Raw genomic sequence first — 24,231 nt, forward strand, 5'->3', positions numbered from 1 at the left:
ATATACTGCTTTTCTCAACTCCTGGGGGTACTCAAAGCGGTTCACAACAAAGTAAATGGCAAAATTCAATGCCTCACAAAATATAAAATATAACACATAACTAAAATAGCATATAATAATAGATTAAAACCAGTAAACAATAAAACATTGAACATAGACAATATAGAACAGTGATTCCCAAAGTGGGTGTTACCGCCCCCTGGTGGGCTCTGCAGAGATCCGGGGGGGGGGGGGAGTAATGTCCACAGGTGCATTTGGGGACGATGAATAACTGTAAAAGGGCGGTGAAAGCATAAAAGAAAGAATAGAAGATTTAGAAAAATTGATTTCCAGGGGGTAGGCCAAATAAGTTTAGGAACCACTGATATAGAAAATTGGACATTGCACCAATCCCGAAGTTATCTTGACTGCTTCATCTCACTCTCCAAATGCTTGCTTTAAAAGCCACATTTGAAGTAGTTTCCATTAGGGGGGAGGGGGCTGATCTGATCTTGCTGGGGAGGGAGTTCCACAGCCGAGGTGCCACCACCGGGAAGGCCCTGACTCTTGTCCCCACCAGTCATGTCTGCGAGGACTGTGGGACCAAAAGCAGGACCTCCTCGGCTGATCTTAATTCTCTAACTGGTTCATAAAGGGAGATACATTCAGTTAGGTACTGTAAGCTGGACCAGAACCATTTATGGATTTATAGGCTAAAAGCCAGCACTTTGAATAGTGCTTGGTAGCAAACCGGCAGCCAGTGGAGCTGACTCTACAGGGGGGTTGTATGCTCTCTGTGAGTTGCTCCAGTTAGAAACCTAGCTCATTGGACTACCTGAAGTTTCCAAACAGTCTTAAAAGCAACCCAACGTAGAGCGCATTGCAATAGTCCATTTGAGATGTAACAAGAGCATGGAACACCGTGGCCAAGTCTGACTTCCCAAGGCATGGGCACAGCTGGCGCACAAGTTTTAATTGTGCGAATGCTCCCCTGGCCTCTGCCAAAACCTGAGATTCCAGGCTCAGCTAGGAGTCCAGGAGAACTCCTGGACTCATTGCTGAAGACATGGCAAGACATGAAAAGAGATAACCAAAGTTTAATGCAAGAAAATCTTCATCATCACCACTATTCTACCCTACTTTATTCTACTCTGCTCTTCTTTCTTCCTTCCTTTCTTCTTTTGCGTTTAGAATGAGAAACAAAAATACCACCAGTCTCTCATTGTTTCTGCAATTAGATACAAATACTCGGAAATTCTCTTTCACTTCCTTGTCCTACAGTTTCCCACAATGCTTTATTATGGGCTATTTCTGCACATCTTCTCTTGCTTTTAGTGCATTCCCAAGGCAAGTGAAACCGTGAACTACTTTCATGTTGTCAGGCTGAATAGCCATTCCCAGAGCCATTTGAAAGAGAGGAAAGTAGCCATTTGGGAGCTTAGAATCAGATAATTGTAAGGAACCAAAAGGTTATTTCGTTCAACTCCCTGCTGTGATGCACCATCCATCCACCACTGTCTTTTTTATTTTTGTGCACAAACAAAAGAACTACCAAATATATTGAGCACTTAAGAAAAGTTCCATGCAAATACTGAGGCTGGAGTCCAAAGGACTCTCAATGGATAGGAATTTTTATTTGCCATCACTGAGAAGTTAGATTTTTCTATATTGCCATTTCTCTGTCTGTCTATCTGTCTCTTGGTCACTGGTGATCTCTCAGGAGAGTGATGCATGCCTCTTCAGAGTAGCCAGGTCATTTATTTTATGATTCTATGGTAAAACTTACAAAGCTAATTGTATGTTGCCAGCACAACTGAGATCATCCAATGGTTTGTAGTAACCTGGAATGCAGCTACTGTAATATTTGTAATGTCAATACTGAGATATCACCATTACTCTCACGGGACGCACAGAGCCAACCATCATGGAACACTTTGGTGATTTCATACTGTGTTGGTCAAGAGAATTAAATAGATTTTTGATCAGTTGATTACATTAGATCTGCATATTATATGAGGGATCTGTTCCAGGACACTTTACATAATTTTTCCATAAATTAGAACTGTACCTGAGATGAATGGATAATAAAATCACTCTGGATGACCTAGACTTTCAGCTAAATATCTTGGCAAACTTGACCATAGAATCATACCGGAATTACTGAGAAAACACTTCTCTAGGCATTTTCTAGATCCTCCAAAGCAACTCTATAGTATTTAGAGCTCGTCGTATTCAACAGGTTTGGGTAATAAATGTATAGGAATATTCCCCAGTTTGAGTACTCCTTGAGATGATAACTAATATTGTCATTTATCCTTTGGAAGACAATGTGAAATGTGATCCAAAGCAGCTGAAAGTCTCAGTTTGAGGAAGACAGGCTTGTTAATTATATGAATATTCCAATTAGCATTTGGACAAATAATAATAATCGTGTTTTAAAAAACCAAGTATTGATTGTCGATGTCGCAATCCCTTGCAACAGCAGGATTGAGGAGAAACAACTGGAAAAGCTGGCCCAATATGAGGATTTAAAGATTGAACTGCAAAGACTCAAGCACAAGCCAGTCAACGTGGTCCCAGTGGTGATCAGCACACTGGGTGCAATGCCTAAAGACCTTGGTCTTCACTTAAACACAATTGGCGCTGACAAAATTACCATCTGTGAGCTGCAAAAGGCCACCCTACTGGGATCTGCACGCATTATTTGCCAATACATTACATAGTTCTAGACACTTGGGAGGTATCTGACGTGTGATCCAATACAACAACCAGCAGAGTGATTAACCTATTTGCTGTGTACTAATCTTGCTCTATTAATAATAATAATAATAATAATAATAATAATAATAACAACAACAACAACAACAACAACAACAACAACAATTTATTGCCTGCCTCATCATTTACATCCAAATATTTCAAAATACAAAAATATCCAAAACAGTGGTGGACACTCAACTTGTAGTAACAAACAAGGATGAACTAGAATTGTTGGCAAATTACAAGTAAATAAATCACTCAGTGATCTGAGAATAATCAAAAATTTCATAAAGAAATTAAAATTAAATTGCCAATCTTCTATCCAAGGTATATAACGTGATCCTGGGATTATCTTCTGTAGTAACAGAAGGGGAAGTGGACAGTGTCACACCAGTTTTTAAAAGGGGATTTGTGGATCCATCCGTGTTAACACAACATCAGTTCCAGTTTTATTGGTGGAAAGTGTTAAGAATAAAATTATCAAAAGTATGCAAATAATAAGCATGGCTTAAAAACAATCAACATGTCTTCTGCAAAAGTAAATTCTGTCTCGTTAGTTTGTAATATTTTTTAAAAAAATATATGTCAATAAAAATGTGGACAAGTGTAATCAAATAGGCCTTACTTATTTGGATTTCCCAAATGGTTTTGATACAGCCTTACACCGAAAATCCCTGAGCAAATATTGTCATGGGACAAAAAGAAAAAGTCAGCTGAAGGACTTGACCTGAGCAAGAAACAAACAATAGGCATGAACTATCCTTTCTCACCATGAATAGATTGCCGGATTGATTAAAAGCTTTACATCTGGCTCTGTATCTTAGGGCAGCACAGAAATTATGTCAAATTGAACAATATAAATTATTTCCACAAATTTTAAAAGAATAAGGAATTGTTTAAATGGTTCAACAGGCTTGAGCTCTCAATAGAAACCAAGATGACAAAACTGGGGCTGTCGTACCTTGGGTATGTCATGAGATAGTATGACTTTTTGGAAAACCACATAATCTTCAACATGGTTTCATGGTTTAAAACATATTTATTATAGCTCTAAGACTTTAATAAATGATTTAACTTAGTAACTGGAGTGAAAATATGACTAGCAGAATCCTACAGGAATCAGTATTCAGGTTGATACTGCTTGACTTGTTCATAAATAACTAGAATGGGGTGAGTAGTTGGGTCCAAATTTACTAATGTCTCTATATTATTTAAGGCTGTGAAAGCAAAAATTGATAGTAAAGACTGCAAAAAGTACCCTCCCAAGGTGGAAGAAGGAGCAGCAAAAGGGCAAATGAGAGGGCAAATGTAATGTGTGGTATGGATCATCCCTTGAAGTCAAATGATGAAAAATACTCATTTTTCACGCTGTGTGTATCTAAACCATAGAATTCACATTTAGATGTAGTTGTGGCTGATGATTTGGATGGTTGATTGGATTTAGGGAGGTCCCTGACTACTAATCAATAGGCTTGTGCATTTTGGCTGAACTTCAATCTGTTTCTACTGGCCAAATTCCAGGAGATTCGCTGATCCGTTTTCACGAGCCTCTCAAAAATGGGCAAGTTGCCGCAGACAAAAGATCTGAGAAGATCCGGCCCATTGGCAGGAATGGGGAACTTATGAGGCTCCCCTTTCCATTCCTGGGACCTTTCCTATCTTCCTTTCAAGGGAGTCTGGGTTTGAAGAACTGGGTTAAGGAAGCGTCCTTCCTGGGACTCTTTCCTATCTTCCTTTCAAAGGAGTTGGGTTTGAAGAATGGGGTTAAGGAAACACTCATCCTGGGACCCTTTCCTATCTTCCTTTCAAGGGAGTCTGAGTTTGAAGAACGAGGTTAAGAAAACTCTCTCCTGGGACCCTTTCCTATCTTCCTTTCATGGGAGTCTGGGTTTGAAGAACGGGGTTAAGGAAGCTTCCTTCCTGGGACCCTTTCCTATCTTCCTTTCAAAGGAGTCTGGGTTTGAAGAACGAGGTTAAGGAAACACTCCTCCTGGGACTCTTTTCTGTCTTCCTTTCAAGGGAGTCTGGGTTTGAAGAATGGGGTTAAGGAAGAAGCCTTCCTGGGACCCTTTCCTTAGACACAGCTTGCATAAGACACATCATGGCATTCTTCTATTCTGCTTGACCCAACAGGCAGGGCTGACAGGGAAACCCTGTGCGAGTAGTACATGGCCGCATGGTACCAAATAGGGGAAGAGGAGCCATGATTGGCTGCCATGTGGTCCTGTAACCAACGAAAAATGTGACGGCTGAGCCCTTGCCGTTATGGCCATCCAGACAAGATGACAAGCCTGATTGGCTGAAGGGAACCCGCCACTCCAAATCCGTGCCTAAGCCTACTAATCAATGTGAATGTGTATCACCAGCCATGACTGGCAGTATTTGAGAAACAGGAATAGTGGGTGCTTTTGAGTCAATCTTCAGCTTAGAGATCCATTGATCAGATGGATAGTGTTCAATCTAATACAGAATGCCTCTTTTTAATTTCTTATTTCGCTGGGATACTAAAAAAACAAATACAGTGAATAGGGTTGAGGAGATATTGTAATTTATTTTTAATACTTTATTCAGAAAATTGCTTCATTGCTGGATGTATGTTTTAGTATCAAAACAAACATGCAAGATACAGTACTGAGATGGAGGTAGGAAAGGAGATTGAGAGTGAGAGGAAGGTTACAAGAGTTTGCATATACAACAATCACAGTCTTCCTACCTTCCCTTCTTCTTGCCTTCAATATTGGCAGTGGCTCTATTGACTGAATAACCCTCCACTTGGTCTTGCCCTCGCAGACCATAATTGTAGCATGCTGGGGGGAAAAAACTATTTCTTGGAAATTTGGAGTAGTGCTGCACTCTAGCGGCACAGCATTGCCATTTCCTTTTCATTCATATCTAGAAAGATGGGGTTGTTCTGAAGAAGAACTAAATTCATACATTGATCTTGTATTTAATGTGGGGTGACAGCTAAATATCTCTATCATTTATTTGACACCAAGATTCTCCAGGCTTTCAACTTTCAATAATTCATTTCTTGAAAATCTTTATGCTTTCAAGTCTCATTTCCAGCAGCACTCGGACTTTTAGGCAGACATCTCTCCCTCTTTTTGTCTTTTCCATCTCTTTTTACGTGATTTTCTCATTTTCTGTCTTTTATATATGGTGAACGGATGGATAGATGATGTACATATTGTACTTTTTCTCCAGTACAATCCAGACAATACACACAAATGATTCTCTTCTTTCTCCCATGTCATCTTTGTGAGATAATGGTTGAAAAAGAGTGACAGACCCAAGATGATCCAGGAAGTTTCATGGCCAGGAAGGATTTCACCCTCATTTTCCCAAAACCAAATTCAGCACTCTAACCCAGTGGTTCTCAACCTGTGGGTCCCCAGATGTTTTGGACTACAACTCCCAGAAATCCCAGCCAGTTTACCAGCTGTTAGGATTTCTGAAGGTTGAAGGCCAAAGCATCTGGGGACCCACAGGTTGAGAAGCACTGCTCTAACCACTGTTTTTAGCATTGTATGCTCCTTGGGGCTGTTTGTACTCATTGAACTATAAGTTGCAACCTTTAGTTAGTGATGGATTGTGTATGTGTATGTACCTTCAGGTTATCTGTTGACTTATGATGAGACCATAGATTTCACAGGGTTTTCTTAGACAAAGAATAATCAGAGAGGCTTTTTGCCAGTTCCTTCCTCTGAAACAAAGTGTACAGTACCTGGTATTTATTGACAGTCTCCAAAAAATACCAGGTACTGAATACCAAGTACTAATCAGGTCTTACCCTTTTTAGCTTCTGAAATCAGGTGGGATCTGGCACCTTTGGGGTAATTGGACCAGACTATTATGTATTCTGATATTATATTATGTATTATGATATTGTATTCTTATGTTTTATTTATTTTATTGCGATTTTTTCTGTGTTATGGTTTTGTTCTGTTGTAATGCACTACTGGGCTAGATCTCATGTAAGCCACCCCAAGTCCCCTTTGGGGAGATGGTGGAGGTGTATAAATGATGATGATGATGATGATGATGATGATGATTATGATTATTATTATTATTATTATTATTATTATTATATACTGTGATGATATCTGATAACAGATATAAATTTTCTGGTGTTGAATCTTATCTTATTATTTAAATAAAAATAATAATTTGTGAGTTCTCAGGAGGCATCTGTACTCTGTAAATAATTTGTTATGGGAGAAGAAATTTAACAAGCATATGCCCATTGGGTACACTTCCTTAATATGTCAAAAGCTTCAGTGATATAAGTAACTGTGATATATAGTTACTGTATTTCTCAATTAAGTAAGTGGTGTCATCAGGTAGTTAAAAGATGCAACAGTGTGAACTAAGGAGTAAATAATTCTGGTTTTACCTGAAACAAAACCTGCTTGTTTTTCATACAGTGTAATTGGGCTTCCTGATGAAGAGGACTGGCCAAGTGACGTTGCTCTCCCAAGGAATGCTTTCACTTCTCGGACTCTTCAGCCTATTGAACGTTTTGTAACAGATATTGATGAACTAGGCAAAGACTTCCTACTTGTAAGTGCCAACTACATTAGAAAAAAGCAAGGTATTTGACAGTATTGCATGACCAAAAAATACAGAATACTATGTTGTTTGCATTAATAGTACAGGTTTAGTATTTATTTATTTACAGTATTTATATTCCATCCTTCTCGCACCGAAGGGGACTCAGGGCAGATCACAGAACACATATATAGCTAACATTTGATGCTGGTTGTACAATGACAAGACAGACAACAGATAGAGATATGTATTTAGGATTTCCCATCTTTTGGCATCTTTGGAGGGTGTGCTTGGTTCCGGCCACAGGGGGGTGCTGTCACTCCATCTCCTTGCTGAGGAGCATTTTCTTTGTTCATAAACTTTCCTCCTTTTTCTGATCCAATACCTCCCCGCTTTAATGTTGTTGTTGTTGTTCATTCATTCAGTCGTCTCCGACTCTTCGTGACCTCATGGACCAGCCCACGCCAGAGCTCCCTGTCGGCCGTCACCACCCCCAGCTCCTTCAAGATCAGTCCAGTCACTTCAAGGATGCCATCCATCCATCTTGTCCTTGGTCGGCCCCTCTTCCTTTTGCCTTCCACTTTCCCCAGCATAATTGTCTTCTCTAGGCTTTGCTGTCTCCTCATGATGTGGCCAAAGTACTTCAACTTTGTCTCTAGTATCCTTCCCTCCAATGAGCAGTCGGGCTTTATTTCCTGGAGGATGGACTGGTTGGATCTTCTCGCAGTCCAAGGCACTCTCAGAACTTTCCTCCAACACCACAGTTCAAAAGCATCGATCTTCCTTTGCTCAGCCTTCCCTAAGGTCCAGCTCTCACATCCGTAGGTGACTACAGGGAATACCATGGCTTTGACTATGCGGATCTTTGTTGCCAGTCTGATGTCTCTACTCTTTACTATTTTATCAAGACTGGACATTGCTCTCCTCCCAAAAAGTAAGCGTCTTCCCCGCTTTAATACGGTTCCTATTTATCTACTCACATATTTGTTTTCGAACTGCTAGGTTGGCCGAAGCTGGGATGAAGGGTCAGATGCTCACCCTTGCCCAGGCTTTGAACTATCAACCTTCTGGTTGGCAACATTTATTGCAGTTTGGTGATTAACCTACTATGCTAAAGCCCGGCACAGATATTATCCCTTATCTGAACCATTTCGCTTACCTATTTTTCCAGATTTTGGAATGCATGTGTTTGCATATACCTAACAAGACTTTTTGAATATGTTGCACATATTTATTTATTTTATTTCGAGCATTTCTACCCCGCCCTTCTCAACCCCCGAGGGGGGACTCAGGGCGGCACATACACCTTGTACTTGTAGTCTGAAGGTAATTTTATACACAATATATGTTTTTTAATTTGGGCATGGAACAGGTATACTAAACCATCAGAAAAGAAAGGTGTCACTGTCTTAGGGAACTATGTGGACAATTGTGGATTTTGAAAATTTTTGGATTTTGGAATTCCAGATAACGGGTACTCAACCTACATAAGTGATAATAGGTGCAAATGACAAAATCTTTCATTGCATTTTAGTTGAGGATGCTGACTTAAAGTAGTATTCCTATTCATTGTTAAGGGCCTATTTGTTCTAGACCTAGTTCGGTTTTACCTCTCAGTTTTTAATGGTCTAATTTTTGCCTCTATTTACAGAAATGCTTGACATTCAATCCCACAAAGAGAATATCAGCTTATGATGCCTTATCTCACCCTTATTTTCATGATCTGGAGAGATGCAAGGAGAATATGGATTCAGATATGTCATCCAGTCAGAACTCCACTGAGATGAATACACCATAAGGCTGCTTCTGGCTTAACCTATAGATGAGCAAAACAGCCAACGTATTAAAGTCATCGCCGAGGGTAATTTAAAAAAACACCACTGTTTAATTGATGGTTATTCTTTGGAGTGTCTCGTATCGTCTGTGTACATCTACAGAGCAATCTTCTCCAAGGACAAGAACCTAGTTACCTTCAAAGCAATGCAAGAGGCAAGATGTCAGATGGTTCCCACTGTGACTTGGTGTTTGTTTAGTTCTATCTAGAGAACTTCAAGTGCTGCTGACCGGTTTTGCTGCCATTTTCTTCCGCTTAGGGCAAAGGGTGCCGCCATGGATTACAGCAATCCATTCTCGCTACCAAAACATGACTTAACTTCTGTCTCTAGGTGCTGAAGTCTGGTTTGGTATTTCTTCGGAGTTAGGCTGATAAGATTGCCTGTTTATTTGCTTAATGTGATTTCAGGAAAAAAATTCTTAAAGCAATATTTAAAAGAATGACACTGAAAACACTGAACCTCTGTAGCCTGCAGTTAAAGCAAAGTGTGTACAAACGCATCTGGTGATTGTAATCACACAGGAATGCCCTTCCCAATAGGAAACATGAGATGATAATTGCAGCATTTCATTGCTCATCGTCATAAGATTGCACTCATGTTCCTTAGAGAATGATATATATTTAGACTCCTATGATACCTAGCAGAAAAAGGTTTTGTTTTTGTTTGGTTTTTTTTGTGTGTCAGGAGCGACTTGAGAAACTGCAAGTCACTTCTGGTGTGAGAGAATGGGTCGTATACAAGGACATTGCCCAGGGGGCGCCCGGATGTTTTGATGTTTTAGCATCCTTGTGGGAAGCTTCTCTCATGTCCCCGCATGGGGAGGTGGAACTGACAAAGGGAGCTCATCCGCGCTCTCCCCGGATTCGAACCTCCAACCTGTTGGTCTTCAGTCCTGCCAGCACAAGGGTCACCGGGGGCAATGAGAAAGAATTAAAATCAAATGTTTCTTTCGTATAACTTCCATATAATTTCCAATGAGTCATGAACACTTGTTTTTAATCAACGTGCCCTCCTGTATCCATGTACCTAGGAGTAAGCCTCACTCACCTGCTTCTAAATAGTCCATATAGAATTTCACTGCCAGGCCGCAATCTTATGTAGTTTTTCTGTGAGCAAGCTATAGTGAAAACAGTAGGCTGGGCCATATTTAGCCATAGCACAGCAATAGATTTTAATGACTCTCCTGTAAATATTCCTAAATCTGGATGCAGTCCAGTGAGGCTTACTTCTGAATAAACAAGGATAAGATTATGCTATAAGGAAGGAAGTCTTCTTTGCTGCCATATATCCTGTGTGCCATGCCTATAAAAAACCTCAGGTATGGACAGCTAATTGTCACCAAGCCAACCTTGGCAAGATATTTCTTATAATCAGATCTCATATTTTTATGTGTCATAATGTATGAGTTACCCTCGTGTAACACTGCCACTTAAGACTGATTATTTTGTTTATGCTGTCTCTTTTAGAGTTGCTACAATTGGAAGTAATCTTTGATCAATAATTTACCTAACTGTCTTAGCACAACTATTTTAATTTTGCATTAAATTGTGTACATATTTTAGTTAAAGGGGTTCTCTTAAAAAAAGAAGAATTAGAATTTTTAAAAGAAATTTTTATTTTTGTAGTACAAGTTAATGAAATATTTTTTTATCTTCTGAAAGAAAAATTATGCATGTAACCACAGGTTGCGCTGCAGTGACCTAGATGTAGTTCTGGAGAAAACTGTCCCAGTGTTTTCATAACTGCAACAACCTCGGTCATAACAAAAGAGTAGGTGCTATTGGAATTCTTTGGTGGCTAGTACAATACGACTGATATCCATGGGGAGTACATTCCCTGACTTCATGTGGACATGTAAAAATGCAGATAATAATAAAACCTAATGAAATAAAGGACTTCCTGCCCATGAATACCATAAGGTTGCACTGGAGGACCTAGAAAATACCTAGAGATGACATTTTGTTGGAGGATAAATGAAACTGCAAATATTGGTCCTGCAGATATGGGAGTCATACTGTACTATTAGCACCCCACTATCATATTTGTTCTTTCTGTTGAGCAAGAAATGGGGGGGTTGTGGCTCTCTCAACATACAACACCAGTGGTGCCTTACCATTGGTTATACTTGTTTGGGGCTTTTGGAAATGGAAGTCCAAACCATTGGGAAGGCTGAAGGTTCCTTGTCCTTGTATAATCCCATTGTACTCCTTTCAGTTTATAGAGCTGTATTAGCCCTTCTCTTTTTTTTCTTTCATGTCCGCTCCTGGAAGTCATGTTGAATATTTTCTTTCCTTCAGGTTTCCCATGGCAAAGTCATATGTAGCCCATGTGATTGAGGGATTTAGGTGTGCAAAATGTCTACATTACAACAGATTTAGTTTTCTCCAAATGCTACTTCTCAATACTTTTGCACCAAAGTATGGAAAAACAAATGATGTTGTCTTAGCACCATGTGATGTGATCTTAGCATCATATAGCTAACATGCTAAAACTAATGTGTGTTGTCTGTGAGGACAGCTATGCTGCTGGAGCAACTCAGATCCCTAAGGTTCATTGCAGAGGTAAGAAGAGAATTGTGACATATACAAGGGTTGTATGAAAAGTAATGCGTCCACCTTCGTTACTTGGGTTTGGATGGGAATATTTTAATAAATCAAATGCAGACATAATCCTTAGAATGTGCTCTTTACCACTAGTCACTTTTCCACATAATCACCAGACAATTGGATACATTTCTGCCAAAACGTTTTCTGAAGCCGTCACAGAAGAAGTTGACACTCTGTTTCCGCAACCAGCGTCTCACAGTTTTCTCATCCTGGATACCTATCGTGCACAGATATTCCAATAGCCAAGCAAAGCAATAATGTGACCCACATGTTCTTGTGAATTGCTGATTATGCTTGAAATTTCTCTCTGAGTGATACGACAATTGTCCTGAATCAATCTGTCAACCTTTTGCTTGTGAAATTTGGTGGTTGCTGTCATAGGACATCCAACTCTTTGTTTGTCATGCAAGTCAGATGTTCCCACCTCAACATCTTTAAACTTACTCGCCCAACGACACACAGTACTCACTTCAACACAATCACCATAAACCGCTTGCATTCTCTTAATAATCTCCTTTGGGGTGACACCTTCTGCTGTCAAGAATACAATGACTGCACGTTGCTTAAGTTGCATTGATCGACTGTCTGCGCAGGATTCCATACTTCGCACTTTAACAACACAACTGTTCAATGCTAAGACTTTCTGCCAAAATGGAACTGTAGAGAAGAGTCTACTGTACAAGCCAGTACCTGCCGCATACCAGTACTGCCATCTGTTGAGGAATTACGAAGGTGGAGGCATTACTTTTCATTCAACCCATGTACATAGATGTCTAGAGTGGTTTGAAAACCTTCCTGATTTTGCCTATATCTTACTACCATGATAATTAGAGTTTCAAAAGATTCCTTTTTCGGACTGGCCATGGTGGTATGGAAATTCTGGGAGTAAATCCCAAAATGTTGGGTTTTCTCAACTCAGCTGTTTAAGCAACCCAAGTGTGCAATTTGAGGTGGGCATCCAAGGATATCCATTGATGGGGAATTGCTATACCGTGCAATGACACAGGTGTAGGGAGGGACTGTAGTGAGAAATATGGGATTGTCAGTGATACACAGGAGCTGGGGAAGGGAACCTTGCAATTGGGAGAGGTCAAACCTTGCATTTGGGAAAGTCAGACTGTCCTGATAGTCCCCTTTATTGGGTAATCCTTTATGCAGTGACCATCCTTTTCCCCAGGGTAAGGTATTACCTTAAGGTCTGCCTCATGCATAGCGTAAAACAGCTGCTTGTGCTACAAAAAGGCATTGTGTTGTCCTGCTTGGTACCCAAATCATTGTTGCTATTATTACTTTTGGCTAGGATGTATCAATATCTGTTTTTATGTAGTGTATGTATTATTCTGCTTCTCCTGGTTCATGTAAAAAATAGATTAATATTCCCTTGTGCTAAGGACAGAATTCTTGGCTTCTGGAAGCTATTCCTGCTTAGAAATGTAAATAATCTAGAAATGCATTCAGTCAAATAATGTAAGGGCTAGTAATTATGATTTTAGAAGCTTTGAAATGTTACTCAATGTGTATAGAAAGTATTATTGGTCAAAACTTTCACATTATGTTTGAAAAGGATATGCAAGTGAACTGTTTATTTTCTAGATGAAAATGAGTAGAACCCAGGTTCCTTCTATGGAATCTACTTTTTGAAATCTTTTTAGCTATTATTCCTTATTCTGAGTTATGAGTGAGATTTGCTATTATGGCATATGGGTTGGACGTTTTCTGCCTTGTGTCCTGTCAGAATAGATGGGTTTGTATTTTGTGAGCTTTGACAGAAATATTAAGTGACTTTCGCTATTCCGTTTACTCAAGACATAATTTTAGGTGCAGAATACGAGGATTATAACATAGAGGTAATACATAAGGGATACAGAATACAAACAATTGAAGCTCAGTGCTTCCAAAGCCAGTGTGCATCCTCCAGAGATGTTGTAATAAAGTACTACTGAAATTAGTCAAAATTTAGCTTAAGTGCAGGCCTTGGGACCATCCCATATTTGCTTTGCTCCCAACCCACTGGGATTCCTCAGGTTTTGCTAATATTTATATAGCAACTCCCCCACAACTCTAAAATGTTGACAGTTCTTCTCTAAGGCTTAGTTACTAGCAATAACAGCTTCAAGCTAAAATATCCCACTGTTTTTTGCTTTCATCCCTTTTTGCTTTGCTCCTGCCTGTCATGCCCCTTCCACTTTAGTTTGTCTTTCTCAGAAGATGAAGAAGACTTATAGCAACTGAGTTCAGCATAATGAATATCCAAATCCTCCCCCAGTTCATCAAAATGGGGAGCTGGAGGAGTGAAGATGAATTAAGCTTTTGAAACAGATCCTAAAGCTATGTGAAAAACTACCACACTCCTTATAATATTGGAAATGTGAGTTCTCAAGAAGCAGACTAGCTGGTACTGAAAGCAACTTCAGCCCATCTCTGTTGAATGACTTGGATTTCCAACTCTTGGACCCCTTCTTGGCTTACCCACTTGGACTTTGTTCTGAGTTAAGGCTTCTTGACTTCAAACTGTTTATCATTGCAGATTTCCTGTTTTGGCTTCTGAACTCTGCTACCCATCACTGGAACCCTCATTCCTCAGACTCAAAGAGGTCCCTTACCCTTTTGTGAAAGCATTCACCTGATATCCAGAACCATTCCTTGAGGTCTAGAACAGAAATCAGTTAGGTTACCATAGGAGGCCAGCTCTACCCCTATGCAGTGTGCTGCTGGAAAACAGATGAAGCTCCTGCCCCACTCTGCTGGTTGCAAACAGGTTAATACCGTTGCTTTCATACTACTGGTTTTCAATGAGTGTATTTATAAGGCTGAATTAGCACAATAGCTGTACGCACACATCTCATTATTTCTTCTCCAGTGTACCAAGCATATCCAGCTTCTTCATGTTATGCAATATATCCCCCATGCTGCCCAATTATTATAGGAGACCAACTGTTTGTGCTAGTGAGTAGTGAGGTTTTTTAGCAGCTATTTAAAAGTTTTGGATGACTCTTACCGATGAATTATTTTTGTTTCTTGTTTCTTTTAAATATCAAGTGGGAGAGGGCCATTTTAAGTTCCTGTTTACTTCAGGTTCAGAGTAGTGCATGTATACTAAAGTTATAAATTCCAGGCAACCATTGCTGTTTGCCTGCATTTAGATGAATTTACTCTGAATGAAGTAGCTTTGGGAAATGTTTGCTGGGAACATTGCTATGTTACAAATAGATGAAAATTTAGACCTTTGTAATGTCTCCAAAACAGGGAAATCCTCATATATTTGAAGTTTTGTGCAGACCATTTCACTGGTTGTTTCTGCTGCTACATCGAGAAGGTCAGTCCTAAACATACCTAAAGGATGCACAACCTATTAATACCAATGGCCCCTCCAAGGACTGTATTTAGGCTGTTCTAGAAACGTTGATATTATTATTATTATTGTTATTATTATTAAGAGCATTTCTATCCCATCCTTGTCACCTCCAAAGAGGGACTCAGGATGGCTACCAACAGGCACCATTCAGTGCCAAACAATACACAACATAATATACACTTTAACTACAGTAAAAACAGTCATAAATACATTAAAACAATTTGCCATATCATGCCATCCTCCAAATCAATCCATAGCCATCAGTTCAACAGTCTGTTAAATCCATATTCAATCCATTGCCGTCAGCTAAAAACAGTCAGTTAAAACCATCTATTCTGCAAATGCTTGATCCCATAACCAGGGTCTGAGCTTCTTCTGGAAGGTCATGAGGAAGGGGGCAAATCTAATCTCGTTAGGGAGGGCATTCCACAGCTGAGGGGCCACCAACCTGTCTCTCGTTCCCACCAATCGTGACTGTGATGGCGGTGGGACTGAGAGCCCGGTCCCTCCAGACGATAGCCTCTGAGAATTCACAGAGAAAATCAAGATTCACATGGCCAAGCAACATCAGAGTGTGGTGAAGACAGTAACAGTTATTAGTGAAGAAGAAAACACAAGCTAGGTGAGGCAGCAGCAGTTTTCTTTTGCCTGGTTGATTAGAAGAGTGAAATTATGCCCTCTCCTCTCCCCCTACTGAGTTGATTAAATGCATCCAGTTTTTGTATTTTAAACTCAATTTGCAGCAGTTGAAGTAAGCTGAGGAAGTAGAAAGAGGAGAGAGAAACTGGGAGAAAGTGGGACAAATTTGGGGATCATGAAGCATTCCTCACATTTACCACAAGACACCTCTCAGCATTTACACTGTGAGAATCTGTGGATACAGAGGGCCAGCTATAATTTTTTACATAGTGGTTGATTCACTTCTGTTTTTACCCTATTTGGGTAGATATTATTTAATGGCAATTCCCATCACTTTTGATAATTCACCATGCAGGCTGGGGAGCATGGGAATTGCAACCCAATCACATTTATGGTTCTGAGATTAGGGAAAGGTTATAGGACATTTTAAAGAAGGCCCTCTCTCTCGTCCCCACCAACCATGCTTGAGATGGTGATGGGACTGAAAGAAGGGCCTCCCCAGCAGATCTAAATGCCCACACTGGTTCGTAGAAGGAAATGCGGTCTTGAAGATAGGTTGGACCCAAAGTGCATAGGGCTTTATAGGTAATCACCGGCACTTTGAATTGGGCCCGGAAACTTATCAGGAGCCAGTGGAGCTGCTTTAAAGGGGGTGGTATGCCTCCTAAAGCTCGTCCCAGTTAATAATAAATATCTGTCATTACTAAGCAACGGACAAATGAAAACTACAAGTGTTACCCTGTTTGGGCCCAGAGTTGTGATGGAGAATTAAGGAAGATCCTATAAACAAAGTGGAAACAGGATGTAGAAAGCACAGTCATAGATACATATCACAGAGAAGGCTTACTCCAGAACCCAAGTTCTGAATAAGGTTAGATGTAGGGAAGCTACAGAGCGAAAGAAAGGTAAGTAGGGCAGGTGAGAAAACTGAAAAACTACCAGAGAGGGAGAACCAGGGGTAGGAGAGTTGATTATCAAGGTATAACCCAAACTCTGAAAGCATTTAGAATCAACTGGGTAGAGCTTCTACCTCTTTCCCCCACTTTAACTTAGAATAGATGAAACAAGGTGGGCCCAGGAATGGCAAATATACAGGATGACAGCACAACAAATCACAATTATTGATTCAGTGACACATTTCAGCAGTCTTCCTCCATGGAAATTATTCAGCAGCCAATCAAATGGAAGTTGCACCTCCTTATATCAATAATAAAGCATGCAAACAATCACTGTGATTCAGTCACAATTACAGCACCTTACTGCTCTTGCCTGCGCAATTTATTTTTACAAAGGTCATAATTACACAGTTTTGAAGGGACGCAGTTTGGTTCATTCTGACAAAAAAAAAAAAAGAAATAGAAAAGACTTTTACAAGCCTACATACGAAACCTCTTGGATAATAGCCATTGACTAGAACATAGGTATAAAGGGCTCCAAAACAAAAAGACAAATAAGCAAAAAGTCATATATGGTAAAACCTTATAATAAGAGTAGGGGAAGATTTTATTAAGCATTGTAACTGATTTAAACTGAAATGTAACATGAATAGTACAGCTATGGGAAATTATGAGGTTTTGGAGTAAAGAGGGTAATTTTGAGGCAAAAACTCTACCTGATTTTTTTATCGTGTCAGAAGCGACTTGAGAGATTGCAAGTTGCTTCTGGTGTGAGAAAATTGGCCATCTGCAGAGACGTTGCCCAGGGGAGGTCAAGATGTTTTTACCATCCCGTGGGAGGCTTCTCTCATGTCCCCGCATGTGAGGCTGACAGATGAGAGTTCACCCTGTCTCACAGATTCAAACCACCGACCTTTGGGTCAGCAGTTCAGCTGGCACAAGTGTTTACCCATTGCCCCACCATGGCTCCTGAAAATAAAACGTAATTAGGATGTGTGCAAGGAAGGCTGAATTTGAAAACAACTTGTTCAAACTGTCTGCTATAGAAATTCTGATTTGATGACTTTGTCTCACAAAAATAGAACCAAAATCAAGGAACTTTTTCATAACATACAGTAGAGGGCCATATTTTCCTAGATGGCAGCTGTAAAAGCTTAAGAGCATCATAAATTAAGCTTTGTGTGTTTTGTGTAAAGCTACTGTAAGATAAATAGATTTAAATATATAGCATATTGTATTAACAAATGTAAGCTAGTGATGAATAGTATAATTAGTGCTGTTGTGCATCAAAAGGTTGGTTTTATAAAGCACTTTAGAACAAGCAAGTTCAAAAAAAAAATTCAGGTCCAATCTGAAACACATATTGTGCCCGTTTCTCATCAATGTGGTTTCTGAATTTGTATGGAAGGAAATCCTATGCCATTGTAGAGCCTGGAAACTCATCCAACATGTTAATTTTTTAGAGCAGTATTTGTATTGGGAACTCTCTTACCTGCACAACCTACTCTCTAAATGCAAGTCAACAATGTCTTTAGTTAGGAGGTTCTCTAACTAGGTTGGTCCACACGAAACTATGGAGAGCCTTTTACAGAACCAGAGCAAAATATTTTTGAGGGATTGCCATTCCAAGAATGCTTGTTAACAAGCTTAGAGGCCATGCTAGCTAAAAAAAAAAACAACAACTGGGAATTGTAGTCCAAAAGAGAAACCTTTCTAAGTTCTTAATAAGTCATCCAAGGCTAGATGAATTGTACAGGGCAGGACTGTTTTGTATGTTTCTTCCATTTCTGCCTCATAGCTCTGAACGAAAGTGCTTAACATCCTAATTAGCAACCAGTTTCTGGAGAATGCCTTTCAAAATAACCCCTGCCTCAAGGCATTATAATAAATCATACTGCTGTGGATGCCATGCACGCTCATCCTTCTTTCAATGCGCATGAGCAGTTTAGCACACCTGAGGACCCTGGATTTGCCCATAAGAATCCAGTTGCTGACCTTTATTGTTTGAGTTTATGGTTTCATCATCTCAGTTTTGTTCCACTTAGATCTTTTGATTCCATTGTTTCATTGCTGCTGTTTTAGGAAATATACTATGTACTATATACTATGCACATCATCATTGGTGCAAGTCTCTTCACTTTTCCAGTGGTTTGTGTGCTGTGCTCATAAAAGTGAGCAATTTGCGCCATTACTTTTGACCAAATTCTTATCCCTAGATAAACCTTTAATATTTGGGCACACACACTCCGTAAAATACTTTCGACTTAGTTACCTGCTGCTTAGGGGCTTTTACAGCATTTGTCCTTGCTGCTAAAGGGGTCGTGGTTGCACATAAAGTTATGTGCATTTGGTGTATCTATGGGCACACTGCAGAGACTGGGAAAGCGATTTTCCATGTTTTCGTTCACCGTCTAAGCTAGTGGATTTCAACCTGTGGGTCCCCAGATATTTTGGCCTTCAGAATTCCTAACATCTGATAAACTGGCTGGCATTTCTGGGAGTTGTAGGCCAAAACACCTGGGCGCCCACAGGTTGAGAACCACGAGAGGTTGGTGACAGGGGCAGGGATTTGCCCGCCGAGAATCTGAGCTTCCAAGAAAGAAAAGTAAAGAAAGAAGGAAGGAAAGGTTCTGTAGTTTGGAAGAGCTGTTTTATAACTTGAAATGCATACTGTTGGAAATATTGTGTATTCTGTCATATTAAGATATTTGTAATTTGTGTATGGGCCATTTACTGTGTTTGTTTGATATATATTGGCATGTATTTCTTATTTCCTCATGAGTTAATATTCTGTCAGTCCTAGAGCCTGAAAAATGGAAATACACGTACTTTGGGGAGGGTTGCCTTCATTGTAGTCTGCCGTTAAACATTATTACAGCAGCTTAGGAAATATAGGGACATCAATGTAATCAATGGGATTTATTTTGGCAACAACAGTAAGCTAACAGTGCCACTATGTGTTGGTGAATTGAAACTTCCACCAGCCTGACCATCATGGCCGATTGTGAAGGACAAATAGTACTATGCACCAGCAACATCTGGATGATCACACCTTCTTGGCCCAGTTCTACAGTCTAGCCTTAATTTACTGGTCCCTGAAACTTTGCAAGCTGCACGTTCCCTGAATTTCTACATTCTCTGCTCCAAGCAAAAGTGCACTGTGTGCATTCAGAAAGGTCGCCTTGGTCATTCATTGGAGCCCTTGAAAAACATATGGCTTTGTGCTCCTGAGTCTAAGCTCCGTGTTACAATACTCAAACAAAACTCCAATGTGAAGTGGCTTCTCCTTTCATTTTAATGGATGGGCAACAGTATTCTTCAAGTCCTTATGGATAAAGAGGTTCTTACTGATAAAGAGTCTCGGCATAACTTCCAACATTTCACAAATGAAACCAGGACAAAGTGGCACCACAATGTGATCAGGATGACAAGAATCTTCTTGCTTTAGCAAGAATCTTCAGGGAAAGACAAGATTTTGCCTCCCTGTCTTCTCCCCACAACTGAGTTAATTAACTACTTTTGTACTTTTAAGTCAGTTTGCACCAAATGGAGGAAGCGGAGGAGGAAGTGGGGAAAATGTGTGGAAGAGGGAGAAACTGGGATATTTGAAACATTGAGACGACTGAAAAAGTAAGGCAACAAGATTAATTGGAACTAAACGGTATGGCTCTGTATATGTTCTAGAGTTTAGGCATTTCAGTTTAGTCAAATGGAAAAAATTTAAAGAGTTCTCGCCTTTCTCTTTTTTGTGAAGTATCCCAACTAGCATACAACTAGGTACAGGTAAAGGTTTCCCCTGACATTAAGTCCAGTCATGTCCGACTCAGGATTGGTGTTCATTTCCATTTCTAAGCCGAAGAGCCAGCATTGTTTGTAGACACCTCCAAGGTCATGTGGCCAGCATGACTGCATGGAGCACCATTACCTTCCCACCGGAGCAGTACCGATTGATCTACTCACATTTGCATGTTTTCGAACTGCTAGGTTGGCAGAAGCTGTGGCTAACAGTGGGAGCTCACACTGCTCCCCAGATTCAAACCTACAACCTTTCGATCAGAAAGCTCAGCAGCTCAGCGGCTTAACCCACTGTGCCACTGGGGGTACGCCAGCCCTCCATATGAATAAACCATTTTTCAATGGTTCAGTCATCATCCATGATTTGAAAACACCTCCCCACCCCCCCAAAAATCCCAAAACTATTTTATATAAGAGATACTATTTTACTATGTCACTGTATAATAATGGGACTTAGGCATTCATAGATTTTGGTATCCCTGCACTTCCTTGGAACCAAAACTCAATGGATACACAAGGTCCACTGTAGCTATCATGATGAAATGCAACAGGTAGGAAATATTTGATGATAACCCATTTTGATGACCTGAAGCTGAATTATCCTTGTAGTTGCTTTGTGTACCTTCAAGTTATTCAGACCTACGATGGCCTCAAGGCCTATTGTGGTTTTCTTGCTAAGATCTGATCAGAGAGCATTTGCTTTCCTCTGATGCTGAGAGAACGTGATGTATTGAAGGCCAATGAATGGGTTTCCATGGCTGAGTGGAAATTCAGACCCTGGTCTACCAGTGTCTTAGTCCAAAGCTCAAATTACTACACCACATGACTCTCCTGAATTATCCTACCAAATGCAATTCCTCTGGCTCAACTGGTTTGGGTTGTGAAGGGGACAAAATTAGATCTTAGTCTATTTATTTCCCTCTGTATTTTCTGGAACCAATTGAGTTTTAAAGAGGACCATTTCAACACAGGTAATTTCTGGACTCTAGAAGGAGAATCTTGGCACTAAACTTAATCCCTTTTGGACCCTCTTCCATTGAAACCAATGAGATTTATTTGGGAACAAGCATGTTTACAATTGCAAAGGTGATTTTTATTTTCCAGTCTCAGGTTCCTGGTTAGCAGCTGATTAATCCAGTGAGGACACATGGTTAGTAACAGCACTCAGACCCAATTAATGGGGTCAGCATTTATTGAAAAGATGGACTTTTATATCCAAGTTGTGTATATGCAATGCAAATGATTGTTTTTTTATTGATATGTGAATTCTTAACTAAAATAGATATCTCTCCCTCAGAGTTATCGTCAATAATTGAGTATTAGCCTTACAAAAACATCACTAGCTGCCAACTTTAGAAGATTTGTGCTTTTCCAATATAGTTTGCATTTTAAATGTTCGTTTTAGATATGTGAGCTGCTAATACGATTAGTGGGGCTAAAAAGTCATCAGGATACAAAATAAAGGATCTGAATGAGCTGCGTAGTATAATATTTGCATTTTGCAACTAAAGAGACAAAGCTTATTGGATTTAGTATTTGTTAGGTCTCATTCATGTGTGTATACGTGTGTGCTTTATTTTTAACATGTAAACTTGAATAATGTTTTGGTAGAATGAAATTTACCCAATAGAGGGGAAATATTTGCAGGAAATTAAAAGGTAACTTGGGTTATTTCCTTCATTTTGTTTTCTTTTTTATGTAATTGTCACTAGAAAGTAATCAGTGATGGATATATAAGACACTGTCCCTGATTTCTGTAATTAGAATTAGCTTTGATAACATTGTATGGAATAAAGCTGTGTGTGATCATGACTACCAATCATTATTCTGGGTTGTTGTAGGTTTTTTTGGGCTGTATGGCCATGTTCTAGAAGCATTCTCTCCTGACGTTTTACCTGTATCTATGGCAGGCATCCTCAGACGTTGTGCAGTAAAGCCTTCGACAATACAGTCATTATTCTACTGTGTGCCTAACAAACTTGGTTGTGACAATTACTTTTTTACGACTGTTGAATAGGGTCAATAGGTGGCCACAAAAAAACAGTACCCAGACTGCTGCTAGGCTTGACTGCAATCCACAGTCAGTGTGTTTTACTACATTAGGACAAGATCAGAGCTTGGAAAAGTTACAATTTTGGGCTACAACCCCCAGGACCTCCCAGACTCATCACAGTCCCAAAAAAGTAGACTTCAGTATTGTGTATGGACATTAATATCAACAAATGTCTCCAGATCAAGCTGCTATTACTGACTTGTAAATAGCAGATGCGGATCTCTTAGCAACCTACGTTTTGTATTATAAATTAAGGAGATTTCTGTTTTAAGACCTATTACAATAATTGTGTAGTTATAAAATTGTTTCCAACTTACCACAACCCTAAGAAATGATTGAATTTTCTCTGCAAACTTTGTTCAAAAAGGGTTTGCCCTTGCCTTCCTTTCAAATAAAGTTTTATGTGAGTGCAGTGCTAGAAGTTTGGGGAGCTGTGGAAAATGTCTTTGGGGAGGCAAGGCTCTTATTTGGGGCCCAATTCTGGGTTGTCATTTTGTTGCTATACCCCTAGCCACTCATTTCCTATCCCTGCACTCTACCCTAGTGGTGTTATTGTTTATGAAAATACATCTATGATTTCAGCTGAAATAGTTCAGTGTCCATCTAAGCCACAAATTGCACCACCTACAGATTCTTTTAATCATGCAGTTCATCTTTACTAATTCAACCTGCCTCCTGTTGTTTCTATATCTGCAGTCCACAAAGTTCTACCTGAATTACTGTTTCCTTTTAGAGGTGCGTGAATAAAATGGATGCAACATGTTTCCTTGTTACTGTTTTAATGTCCTATATGATTCCAATTATAACTAGTATTTATGTATCATGTCAGAAGCAAATTGAAGGTATAGTTATAATGTATTTGAAAACACAAACAAAGTTAAAAACTTGGCATTATACTAAATGTCCTTTGACCAGAAGCTGGCCACTTGGAGTGCCTCTAGTATGGCTGTAAGAAGGTCCTCTATTGTGCACGCGGTGTGGCTCAGGCTGCATTGTAGTAAGTGGACACTGGTTTGATCTTCTCCACACTTGCATGTCATGGACTCCATGTTGTGGCCCCATTTCTTAACAGTGGGGCTGCATCTCGTGATGCCAGAGCACAGCCTGTTCAGTGGTTTCCAAGTTGCTCAGTCTTCAGTGTGCCCAGGAGGGAGTTTCTCATCCGGTATCAGCCACTGATTGAGGTTCCGGGTTTTAGCCTGCCATTTTTGGACTCTCGCTTGCTAAAGCGTTCCTGCAAGTATCTCTGTAGATCTTAGAAATCTATTTCTTGATTTAAGGCATTGACATGCTGACTGATATCCAAAGAGAGGATGGGCCGGAGATGTCAAGGACCAAGGCAGTGACGTCATAACTAGTGAAATCACCTCATTTTGAAGTGAGCTTCCTGATTCACCTGCACAAACACTGAAATATGCCTATGGTATATATTGTACTCCTTTAATTCATCTTGGTTGGTCCAAATAAATAATGTTACATCCGTGGATTCCAGAAAATAAGAATGGATCATTGGCCAACACACATTTTTGTGCCTCAAATGTATATTTGGGTATATTTGACCATTTGATTCCAAAAATGGCACCACTTCCCCCCATCAGCTCTGTTTTTTGAAATACAGAACATATGCTATATACTATAGAAAATCATGATAACCATATCTAAGAAACTAGAACTGTGGCCTATCCAAGGCAATTTTCTGAATCAGTGCCTCAAAGAACTCCTGGAACAGACCTAAAAACCAAAACACCTAGATTTTTTTTGTTGG

The 24,231-nt window shown here is 39.8% G+C and overlaps 1 protein-coding gene across 2 annotated transcripts in view; it reads left to right on the top strand.

The window, feature by feature from the left end:
* The window catches only part of CDK6 (cyclin dependent kinase 6), a 153,422-nt gene extending 130,194 nt beyond the window's left edge, over positions 1-23,228 (top strand). For both annotated transcript variants that reach the window (XM_060782255.2, XM_067470299.1), the window contains exons 7-8: positions 7,164-7,299; positions 8,939-23,228. In XM_060782255.2, coding sequence (XP_060638238.2) covers positions 7,164-7,299; positions 8,939-9,085 — 283 coding nt within the window. In that variant the 3' untranslated portion in view covers positions 9,086-23,228. The remainder of the gene's footprint in view (positions 1-7,163; positions 7,300-8,938) is intronic.
* Positions 23,229-24,231: the final 1,003 nt, after the last annotated feature.

The sequence above is a fragment of the Anolis sagrei genome, chromosome 6 (assembly GCF_037176765.1).
Source record: "Anolis sagrei isolate rAnoSag1 chromosome 6, rAnoSag1.mat, whole genome shotgun sequence".
Lineage (NCBI taxonomy): Eukaryota > Metazoa > Chordata > Lepidosauria > Squamata > Dactyloidae > Anolis > Anolis sagrei.